Consider the following 12,219-nt stretch of genomic DNA (forward strand, 5'->3'; position numbering starts at 1 on the left):
TCATTAGGAGACTCACATGATGTAATGAGAGGTATGTCATGTTCTGCATATGCTGCTTTCTGCCCAGAGGTAGTTTCTGGTTGAACAGAATACCAGCTCTTAACCTATGTGAGAAGAGCAGGTAAAAGCCCCAGGAAAATATTCTGTAGGTTTTTCCTATTCCAGCCCCTTGTTTCAGCTGCTGGCTCGTGGATTTTGGATCTGTACACTGAGAAAGGCCTCAGAAGAGACTAAAAGAGAGGGAAGAGGACCAGGTACTTGGGCAGATGCCAGCATCTTTTTTCCCCTCCTTTTTCTCCCTTTTGTAACGAAATCAGGCCTTTGGCTCATGCCCCATTAATGCCCGAAGACCTCCAGAAGGCCTGACGACACCTGTGAAACAGGCTCAGCATGCAGAACCAAAAGCCCCCCCTGCACTCCATTACGTGGGACTCATTACAGCCCCTTCCTCGGTGGGCAGCTCTGAAAGCTGGCAGTCACTGGCAGCTGCCTTTTCCACAGCTTCTTCAATAGGAAGCAGCCTAAGGGCATCCTATGACCTCATGCTTGACAGCTTCATCTTTCAACCAGAAAAGACTTAAACCCTAAAAATATCTTCACGGAGCCCAAAGAAAATAAGACGCCTGCCTGCCCCCCTTGAAATCATCAATCCTCCTGCCGCCCTGCCGAGGAACAGCCACTTCCTCCCGGCAGCCCCTGCTTTCCCTTCAAGCCCAGAGCCGACAGGAAATCCATTCTCCTCTTGTGAGAGACAGGAGATGAATTTTCCGCAACAGCTCTCCTAGCAAGGCAGAAAATAGAAAGAAACAATAGAAAGCGCTTTCTCAAACAATAGGAGCTGCTGAAGAGCAGCTCACCAGAAGCTCGGCATCACCCAAATCCTAAACAAACTGGAGTGGAAACAAGCCAAGGACCTGTTAGCCATCTTGCTAACATACTACCCTGGCTCAAATATAAGTTCATTTTAAACTTGGAGGCACTTTCCCCTTTCAAAGAACAGGCAGGAAAACTGAAAATATGTATACTAAACGGAAATTATATTGCATTATGGAGTGGTCCCCAAAAAGCTCTCCATAGCTGTTCAAGCCCCCGGCATCGCATGCCGCAGTGCCATGGGTCACCTCCTCACCCCTGGCAGTTCCTCTGAGGTGGGGACAGGGGACTGTGATGCTGATTTACTGCAGGTGGGTGGAAGGGGATGGGGGGCAGAGCCCCTCTTTCTCCACCTGAGAAAGTTTGCTGCCTCATATTCAGGAAAGCCCAGCAGAATATCTCGGTTATGTTATACAGGTGAGGCTCAGCAAACCAGATATCTCAGACTCTGTGTGTGCCAATCTCCCCTGCAAGACTACAGCTGCATATTAAAGGAATGCCATTTATGATAACTTAATTCATATTTTAATCTAAAAAGATATGACTGGATCTAAGATAAAGATAATTTTATCTGATCTCTCCTTTTTTTACTCTTTAAGCTACTTTTTGACTGGCTCTGAACTGCTGCAACACTTCATTTCTGTGTAGGTCAGGAATTCAAAATGACTCCAGAGAAAAGTTAAAATCACTTACTAACAGCTTGTTGCCCTGGCTCAGAGTGCTTCAGGAGAGGATAATCAAAAAAGGAAAACAAATCTGAAATTAAATATATTTTTGCACATAAAATCCATCTAAGAATTAGGACAGGGAATGCATTTCCCTTTAAATGCCCAGCTAGCAACCAGCTCTCCAAAGGAAAAAATAGCCTACAATAAGAATATCTCAGAAATTTCTAAGGGTTCTCCTCAGCCAGCATGCTCCTTACAGTCACCATGCCCCCTGACTCCTGAGGTGGGCAGAATAAATATTGGAAATACCGTGCATGCACTGACTGCCATTGAAATGCAGCACCTTTGACAAAATTACACGTGGCAACATCCTAATTTTCCTTGATTTACGCAGGTGCAACGTGAACTCCTGGATCCGAAGGTCACTGCGGTGCTGGTTGTTAGGATGAGGTCGTCATCTCTGTTTCAGCGCAAGAATAACTGCCCAAGATCTCTGAACAAAATGCTGTTTCTCCTCCAGCCCGCAGCAAAACAAAAGGAGCAAAGCTGGAATACACACAACCGAGAGGAAAAAAAGCTGCTCTCATCACCATGGACAAAATCCTGCTGTTGCAAATCTGCTCAAGCCTTTCTCCTCAGCTTCCTCTTCCCCAGAAACAACACTGGAAAGGGGAGGAGAAAAAAACCCCAACACACCAAACCGAAACCAAAAAGCAGACATATCCACCTGGAATGCAGTTCATTGGCGGATCTCCTTCCCCACTGCAGCCCACGAGCGGCAGAAACAGAGGCAAGAAAGGTCCCGGCCAGCGTTGGCGAGATGTTATTCCCCATCCTCCTGCATTGTGCAAAATGGGGAGGCTCCCGCCCGCCACCAGCGCTCCCCGCCTGCCGGCACCCCTCGCCAGCCCCAGGTATCTGGGCGGTGCTGGGATGGCCTCCCGCGCCCTCTGTGACCGCACCTCTCCCTTCCCGCAGCCCTCCTGACTCACACATGGGGCTAGGCTTGGCTGGGGCTCACACCCATGGTTCCCGCTTTGCTGGGGGAACAGCCGCCAGCAAACCTCAGGCCGGGGGAGGAGGAGAGGCTGGGGCTTCTCTGGGGAACCGGGAGCCTTGCCCAGAGATTAAGCAGTCGGGCAAAGCCCTCCCAGCACAGAGCAGCTCACCCCACTCCCCACCCACCGTCGCTGGCACAAGCCATGTGCCGCAGCTCGCGAGCAAAAAACGGGGCCAAACCTGCAGTACCTGCAGGGATCTTCCTGCCACCCTGTATTTTCTGCCTGTCCTTAAAATGCCTCAGCAGTCGCACCATGTGTTCCTGCTGCCTCAGGGCCGAGGAAGGAGAAAGGCCCAGAGACCCCTTTGAGACAGTGCTGGGGCACGCTTCTCTTCTCAGGGAGAAAAGCAGGTCATCGGGGGCACAGAGTGGCCAGACAACGGCTGGTGACATCTCACCCACGACACTGGCATCCTTCCCAGTGCACCGGGATGCAGCTGGCAGCATGTGCCCTGAAAAGGATGGTTTCTCGCCCTAATCAAGGAAGGAAAAAAATCTGAGTGGGAAAGAAAGGAAGAGAGAAGGTGCCACTCTGGCAGGGTCTCCCAAGCGCTGGAGGCAGGGACTGCAACCAGGCTGCGGTGTTGCTTCTGTAGCTGCCTGACCAAGATGGTAGGGCAGCCTGCACCAACCCCTCTGGTCCCCTGGGATGGGACTCAGCTTCTGAAGAGTAAGGAAAATCAGGCAAACAAAGCAGTCTCCTTGAGCAGGATGTCTCCCTCTCCAGGCAGCAGGGAAGCTGCAGAGCAGGCACCATGTGAGGATTTTCCACTTTCAGCACAACCTATGCAAAAACCTCCTGTTTTTTCAGCGGGGGTCAAACCTGGTTTGAAGTCCAGGCAGGGACCAAGCTGGAATCTGGGCAGAAAGTGCAAGGGGCTGCCATCATCATTGCCCAGCCGTCTGTGCCACGGAAAGCCCAAGCCTCTCTCCACAGCAGGGATCTGCAGCCCAGTAGCCAGCACGATGGGATGATTTCATGCCGTGCAGTGCATTTTCCCCAAGGCCGCGCTTTGTAAGACATGGTGGAGAAAGAAAAATTGACATCCCTCCAATTTCAGCTTTGTGCCCGGATGGCTCTTCCACTTAGTGCCAACAGAAATGAAGAACAATGCAAGCCCTGGAGTCTTGGGTCAACCACTGCAAAACTTAATCCCAGAGTTACATCGCCCTGTCTTTGCCATTTGTATTTGCCACCATGACCTTCAGAAGCTCACCAGACCAGTCTTCTCTCTCCAGCTGCAGTTCCTTCATTAATTACCTCAAGATCCCTGAAATAGGGAGCCCAAATCCATAACCTCTTCTCTCTGCTGATACAGATATAAAAGTATCTGACAGGGAGGGAGCAAAGCTTTGAGTTCACACTCTAAAGATCGCTCTTCAGATATGCAGCAGGAAAGGTGATGGAGAAATCAGTGCATTGCAAATGGGCTCAACCAACAGCCTCACTGGTACATCCAAAGAGCACTTTTCATCTGTCTTCTTACAGTGACAAACCGTCTTTGGTCTAGAAAGGAGTTTTTCCAGCAAACTTTATTCTAACTCTTCCACAGTCTCCCTCCATCCTTGCAAACAAAAATTTCATACCACCAACTACAAAAATGCTCTCTGGCCACCCCACAAACAGGGTTTCTTATGTGGTTTTCTTCTGCCTCACCTCCCCTGATGCAGACTTTTCCAACAGTAAAAAGGAGAATCAGGGAGAAGAAAGGGAAAACTCATGGAAATAAGATAAAATAGGGAAAGAGGAGGAAAAAGATCAGTTTTGTCCTCTTGGCATGGTAAAAAAACCCCCAAAACCTCACAGAAAAACTGAAGGCAGGATAGTGACTCTCAAAAAGTAAAACAAAACTACAAAATTATCCACCGAACATCTTTTACAGGACTACCTGTCACTGCTTATTATTTCCTTGCTCCTCTTCATGACACTGAAAGCTGTAGAGTCCTCACTTGTGTAAGAGGGAAGTGGGGGAAAAATATATATGAAGAAATTGATAAAAATAAGATAAAGGTGTCTAGAGGAAGGAAAAACTGCACTTTCCTGCTGTTGAACCCAATACGGTCTCTCCTTGGAGAGCGAGGCTCTGAACTCTATCACACTTTCCTTGTTTTTTATAGGTAAAAGTCTTCCAGCACAGTCAAATACTGAAGCTTGATTGCCCCAACAGGGAGGCACCTTTCCCAGTAATGTGCAACCACATAACAACCCCAAACCAGCAGCGGTGAGTGCAAAGGGGGCTATCATCTGTGCATAAAGCAAAAATCACAGCCAACACATAACACGTCAGCAAAGCCATAGGCATCTGCACCCAGATGGGGATGAAACCTGCAGCAAAATACTTTCTAGTACCCAGGGAATTTGCAATCTGTGCAGACAGTGGAAGGGAGAGAGATGTACAGCTGGGAGCTGAACAGGGCAGTGGGGCAACTTTTGTCTTTCTCATAAATCAGGATCGTGCACCACCATCCCTGCTTTGTGTGGGGTAAGCTGAGACATAGCATGACTGTGCCCAAGCAACAGGACCTGGACTGTCCAGCCTCTTGTTCCAGATACATGGCCATGTGGTGCTCCTTATCCTACTGGGGTGACAGCTGAGCACACGTTAGCCCCTTCCCTGGGGGAAGGAGGCGTGGGAGTTTGCTTTCACCCAGTGACACCCTCTGCATGCCCTGTCTGCCATCCAGATGATCATAGATAGACCAGGAGGGTGTCCCAAAGGCCATTCATCTCTTGGTTTAGGTATCTTCTCTTCTCCTTCTCCACACCAGAAAAAGACCCAGCATCCTGGATTCCCCAACCCCTGCTGCGACTGCTAAACAGTCAGGGTGTAGAAAGGGGGAGATTGCACTTCTCCTTCAGGACCCACAGCTGGCCACCGCCAGGGCTAGGTGGCCCTTTGGCCCAACCTGCTGCAGCCATCCCTCAGTTCTTCCTTTCCAGTCCTTCGCTGCAGCAGGAGATACAGGTACCACCACCACCTACTTCTGCTTACAGAGCAGCGGCTGCATGGGCTGCTGCTGTGGCTCCACCACACTATGGGTAACGGGCCAGCCAGGTCCGTACACACCCTCTGCCACGGCAAAAAGACCTGCAAAGGTGGCTCCTCAAATCCCAGGCTCAGATCATGCCTTTATTTCAGGAGAGCACCATAGCATTGCTGACACATGGGAGCTACAGGCTGGCATACGTTGACTTCCTAAGCCAGACCTGATGGGGGAAAGTCGCCCAAGCCTGCAAGTGGGACAGGCAAACCCCAGGCTCTCAGAACCCAGCACACAGAGTCGCTCCAGCTTGGCTGAATCAGGTCCATAATAAGCAAGCAAGATCATAACATATTCATAAAACTAGGATTTAAGTACAAACATCTGCCCTGCTGTTTTTTAATTAAGACAGTTTATAGCTAGGTATTCGTTTCAGTAATCCCCGGCTCCAGCTGCAGAAATGCCATGCGTATTCTAATTATGGCAGCTAGTTTATTTAACAGAGTTTGACAGTGTTTGACATTTAGCTGAGTCACCTTGTTCCCGGGTAAAGCAACAAGGGCTTTGCAGCAGTTCGACAAGAAAGAGGCAGAGATTTGATATCAAAAGTAGAACGTATATCACAGAAATTTTAAATTAAATACAGCTGAGGTCTATTCTATTCTGGCAGCTTCTCTCTTTGGGACACTAAGTCAACCCAAATGTTTTCCATATATAACTCTTCCCCTCAAGGAGACACAGCAGTACCATCTCCCTCATGTTCTTGGAGGGTGGGAAGGGTAGGAAGTGATGTATCTCATCCTCCGCAAATATCACCCACCCACGTATCAGGACATCCATCACTAGGAACGGCACACAGCCCGAGCATCAGTCACCTGCATTCAGCCAATATTTTTCTAGGACAACATAAAAGAAATGGGCCATTGATGGTCAATACAGGAGGAACAACTGTTACCTGCAGATAGATATTTTCCTACAGCACCTCACGTAAAGCCATTTGGCTCCTGTACAGTGCTTTCCAAAGGTCTCAAAAGGCTTTACAGCAAGAAAAGCAGACCAGCAGTATCCATCCTCATCGTACAGAGGTTTCACAAAATGACCTGTCTATGACTTTGTTGGTGGCACAGCTGAAAAGAGAGCCCATGCTTGAGCTCCTCTCCTCATTCCAGGTTGGAAATGGAGGGCAACACCACCTCCCCCTGGCTGCAGAGGGTCTGGCTACAGCACAGAGCACTGCAGAGAGCAAACTCCGATCCTGGGGCTGCCTTCCAGAAGGTCCGTGGAGGCTGCCAGGCTGCCGTGCTGCCCTGCTGCAGCTCCGATGCTTGCATCACGTATTTGCGCTGCTGGTTTCCAAGTCCCTGCTTCCCTGCTAGCCCTGGAGCTGTGCTCTCCACACATCTGGAGCAGCTGCTCTGCCTGCAAACAGCGTCAGGGACCACAGCATGCTCCTGGAGAGGACTAAACGCTCCCATCCCAGCGTCTCTTTACAGACCTTTGGGGAAGAGCTGGGATCTCCTTTTTATATTTAAAGACAGAACAGACCTTTTAACAGTCTGAAAATACTCCGTTTATTCTGGCAGGCAGTGCAGTGAGCCAAACTTTAAACCAACAGCCAGAATCGTGCAGTCAGACAATAGAGAGCTGGCCCGAGCACGCATTTCCAAGAGCATGCTGAGGTCTGGCTCATCTCCCCCATGCCATCCCTGCAGTCGCTGCTGGAAGAAGCTGTGTGGAAGTATGTGCTGTTATCCTGAGGAGAGGATATCCATCATGTCCAGGCCCTCTCTGAAAGCTGTCAGAAGGACAGTGGCTTAGGCCAAAGATATTTTTACTTATCTTTTTGGACAGCATTGCAGAAATCCCTGTTTGCATTTAACTTTCTTTCAGTTCCATTTATATCCCAGTGGCAACTCTAATTATTAATTCTTTATTGTACAGTAACAGTGTCTGCAGAGCCATGGCATCCAGAAAGGAAGACGATGGTGTCTCTGGTCTCTAGTGGCCTCCCAATTGGTGGTCCAAGTTCAGGCTGTCTGGTTGCACCCTACAGGCACAGCCCCCCCAGAAGCCATCGAATCACTTTGTGTGGCAGGGCATGAGCCAACCTGAACCTGAACAGCTGATGCAAGACCCCCTGGGAGCCCTAAACGCCATGCCAGTTATTTTAGGAAGAAGTGGAGGTCTGGTATCACAAGGCTGCATGTACGAGCTCCCAGGGAAAAGGCATTTGTAAGAGTGGAAACTGCAGTCCCCAATTGCTCTCACCCATTTCATATTTAGGGCTTTCCCCACAGCATTACCTGGTAGAAAAGGGATGATTCTTTGCTTGGGGTCTTTCTGGCCTCCTTCAATAGGGAACTTGTCCAGAAGCTGCATCTGCAAAGGAAACAGACAAACATCTTAGGGGGAAAACATGGGCTGGCCGCATAGGGACCAGGGGATCTCTTGGTCTGTGTGTGGTTTAAAAGAGGATTAGCAAAGCAAAGCAACTGCAGGAATTACTCTGCCTTGTTGCAGAGGAGTCTGTACATAAAAAGGTATGATACAGTTCACTCCAACAAAGGGAGGGCAAGTTTCTGGCAGCAGAGAGGAGCTGGGACAGGGCCCAGGCAGACATCCGAGCCTGGCCTTACCGCTGTTCTAAAATTAGGCTCTCATTCTGTGTTACAAAACACACCCCTTGTCTCTAATCCACAGCCTGCCCGCATTGGTGGAGAGAGTTTTTACCTGTCCGTGTGACAGACCACCCGCCTGGCTAAAAATGCTGTTCAAGCAAGTGGATTAAAGTGTATTTAACAAAACACCCACTCTTCCTTCTTGCTGGCAAGGCACTGCTCACTACCCTGGTCCAGTAAGAGCACTCCTGCTTTCCCAGGGAGAAAGAGATGGGGTTTTGGGGAACATCTTTCACTGCAGTCCCTACATGGAGATGACAACAGAGAAAGGGCAGCAGGGAGGGAGGACTGGGAGAGCAGAGCATCCCAGAGAACACCACCACCACAAATGGCCAGAAAGCAGAGCTCAAGGTGGGTGTGCTCTCAGCCCATGACAAGCACCCTTCAGCACGTGGTTATGGACCACCTGAGCCAGAGTCAATTAAGCCACCTTAGCCACATCAACTAAGATCTTGTCCCACCAGCTCCTAAACCTTGTCCACCACAATCACCTGTTTCTAACACACCCCTATGGGCCAACCAGGCTCAGGATCCTGTTGTACTGAAAAGCCGCAACCAGCCTTCAACCCAAGGAGCTCACAGGAGTATTGATGGCTATGGCTAGCTTGCACGGTGGAGGAGACTGCTGATCACCAGTGACCTTCTATGGAAGCAAGCCTAGGAAAGCAATATGCTGATCTGATGTTCCTAAATGATCCCTATAATTTCTCTTTGGGTGATGAGCCTGGAGGGACCCGTGCCACTGAGGCTGAAAGTGAGCTGAAAGGCCATGCACAACCTCAGCCAGAAAGAACAGAAGTACCTGCTCCAGTGGTACCTTCACAGACCTGCCCAAGACCATCCCCAGCCCTAATACTGCCAGAGCCTCTCACCTCTCCCATTCACTCTCTGCACCCTTTCACTGACATTCAGTCTGTGGTGCTACGAAGATAAATAGCCAAATCTTCATATTCTACTTCATTTTCTCCCACATTTTAGATGTACAATGCAATGCTCTATGTCCCTGTAGATCCTACACAGAAGCCCCAGCTCCCTTGGGCTGGGGGAACACTGAAGCTGCTGCCAGCCCAGTGACTTGTTTCCAACAGACCAGGAGAGATGTCTTTCAACCCACAGTCCACAGGCCCTGTTGCCTCTGAGGAAGGTAAGGAAGGAAAGCAAGTGGTCCTGTTACTTGACCTTGCAGGACCCCTATCTCCTCACCTGAACTGGATCTACAGCTCAATACAAATACCTAAAGTGGCAGCAAAAGCTGCAGGGGCAGGGGGAGCTGGTCAATCAGCGTTTAATCTCATCAATGCTATATGTCCAACAGTGAGGGTGTGTGAGTTAACAGTGGTTTTGCTAGCTCAACAGATTTCCTTTAAAAAATATTTTTTGCTAACATGGGAAAAAAAGCAGTCAGATTTTTTTTTTTTTTTACTGTTTCTGTTTTAAGCACACAGAATCCTTCTCCTCTTCCATCGCACACAACATCTCCAGCATTTTCACCATATGGTACAGCAAACCAAAGATCAAGAGGAAACTTGCGAGTAGAAGGAACATCTGTGCAGGAGAAAAAGTTAAAAGATCCCACATGTTTCCCCATCAGGGAGTCAGCCTGGTAAATAAATAGAACATAGCTGTGCGGATTGTTAGCTAACTCACTTTTCTGCCTACAGAGACATGGTTTTTATTGAAAATGGGAAATTTTGTTTTCTTGTAGGTAGAGCTCCGGGTGTCTGAGGTCAGGCATGGGCAGGAGTTTTGTTCAAAGGAAAAAAAAAGAGGGGGAGGGAATCCCCACCGATTGACTTGAAGTTTCACTGTTGCTACACTTTTAGCCGGGAAGGCAATTCTTACTTTACTACATGGTGACCGATTCAAGCTGGAACCGATACAGTCAAATTCCCATGGTTATTCTTGGAGTTAGATTAGCTTGGCTAATACAAGCCTTTTTAACCACATCAAGAGAGTCACAATGTGTATAACTTAGTGTTATTTATCTAAAGGGTGGATATCAGAAAAACAGATACAATAAACTGCAGCTGGAAGAGTTTGGCTAAACTTCCCTAGACTACACTTTCTGCCCCGGCTCTTGCCTCTGCTGGGAGGGTCTGGATGGCAGGGAGCTGGGGGGAGGCAGAAGTGCTTGGGAGGCCACCAATGCAATTCATGGGGACACAGCCTGTCCTAATGCAAAGGCCCCAGGAAGCACGGAAGATTTCTCATCTTCTTTGATATATGAAACAATATCCCAAAGGGCAACATGCACATCTTTGTGCCGAACTGAGACAAAGAGTGAAGTTGCTGCTCCTCTAAAAGGACATACAAGGTTGGGCATCCATGGAGGAGTGTGACAGTCCCTCTCTAAGCCCCTGACCCCAGATAACACTTCCGCTGGCTGGTGGCTCAGCCCCCAGACAAACAAGTTGGATCTCACGTTTGTGCTGCCCCAGCAGGAAAGACAGGTTGGTGTTGGGCAGCTGTGCAGCAGGTTCAGGAGAAAACTACTGGCTGAATCTCACGCATGACATGGTAAACCCAACAGGCCTAAAAAGGATCTGAGCAAGGACATAAATGCAGCCCAACAATTATGCCCCTGCCTCTATGCTTGGTTGTTCTCATTAATGCCTAAAAAAGCACTCCCAGTGTGACAATGTCTGTACGGATGAGTACTAACGGCACGGAGAACCTGCAACACAGACTGGAAGGTAATGATTGCCCTTCAGTTCTGCAGCACAGGAAACCCTTCAGGATATTAAAGCCAAATAAAGAGCAGCAGATGCAGAGAGCCTTCCTCAGCACTTCCCTGCACCCAGTTCTGCCATTCAAAGCCAGTGCAAGTTAGATCTTAAATCCTGGAAAAGCAGGATTCTGTATCCTCCCCACCACGGAGAAGGATGCGAAGCAGAAGACAAGGAAGAGATGGATGCAGGGGAAAACAAACAGCAATGGGCCTGAATGAAACATCCCAAATCTCCCAGAGATGATGGAGTATCCTGAGCCAATGCCTAACAGCCCCACTCAGTCTGGCTTTGATAAGAGTAGACACTAACCATGGAGATAAATGGAGCAGCCAGAAATGGAGGGAGCTAAGGGCTGAACCACAGAAACTCCTCCTGGTAGTCACAGCGCTTTCCCCATATGGATGATTAACAGCCAAAGACTAATAAACAGATTTTCAGTTCACTTAATTAGATGTCTGCAGAGCATCTGAAAGTTAAAAACTCTTTAGTCTGTGACAAATGTTTTTTCACTAAAGGAAATTATTACTGTTATTATTGCAAATATCCATATGATTGATGAAAAAAATTCTTCACTTGATGCCCCAGGTTTCTCTGCTCAGACATGGGCAGTCTCCATAAGTTGTTGCTCACATCTTTGATACATGACATTTAACTTAGGGACAAGATATGCTGAATGAGAAAGTCATCCCATCACCTAGAGTAAAACCATCCCAGCATGAAGGGAAAGAAGGGAAGTCTAGATGGCAACTCCCAAAAAATGGAGAGTTAGGGCTGTGGCTGGCTTTGGGCAGGCAAGAAAACCCAAGTGGGCAATGCATTTTGGCTCATACTCACTTCATCTGCTTACAAGTGTTAATATGTGAATCCCACCATGGGGGAGCTTCCAATTGTATGACCAGTGTAATGAGCAGAAAGAAATCCGTTACCATGTCACTGTGTCACAGGGTGGGGGATCCGTTTGGAAACAGGGTGGGTATATGGAAACTGGGAAGCGAGCTTCCCACCCATTAAGGCAGCATGTCTGGAGTCAGGCTGAACAAACACATCCCACTCCTGCTTCTGGCACAACAGATGCACATCCACAAATAACTCACCCCCAAAATCACCTCCCCAGGCTTTGTCTCTCCAAATTACTCTGGGCTTGCCAACAGCTTTCCTACGTAAGTCCTGCACAGAGTCCTGCCTTCTGCTCCAAGCAGCTTCCTTATTGCTTCTGCGCTAAACTCATT

General features: G+C 48.7%; 1 protein-coding gene across 3 annotated transcripts in view; it reads right to left on the minus strand.

The window, feature by feature from the left end:
- The window catches only part of SH3PXD2A (SH3 and PX domains 2A), a 258,575-nt gene that overhangs the window by 173,731 nt on the left and 72,625 nt on the right, over nucleotides 1-12,219 (minus strand). For all 3 annotated transcript variants that reach the window (XM_074831206.1, XM_074831207.1, XM_074831205.1), the window contains exon 3: nucleotides 7,887-7,962. In XM_074831206.1, coding sequence (XP_074687307.1) covers nucleotides 7,887-7,962 — 76 coding nt within the window. The remainder of the gene's footprint in view (nucleotides 1-7,886; nucleotides 7,963-12,219) is intronic.

Source organism: Strix aluco, chromosome 7 (genome assembly GCF_031877795.1).
Source record: "Strix aluco isolate bStrAlu1 chromosome 7, bStrAlu1.hap1, whole genome shotgun sequence".
NCBI lineage: Eukaryota > Metazoa > Chordata > Aves > Strigiformes > Strigidae > Strix > Strix aluco.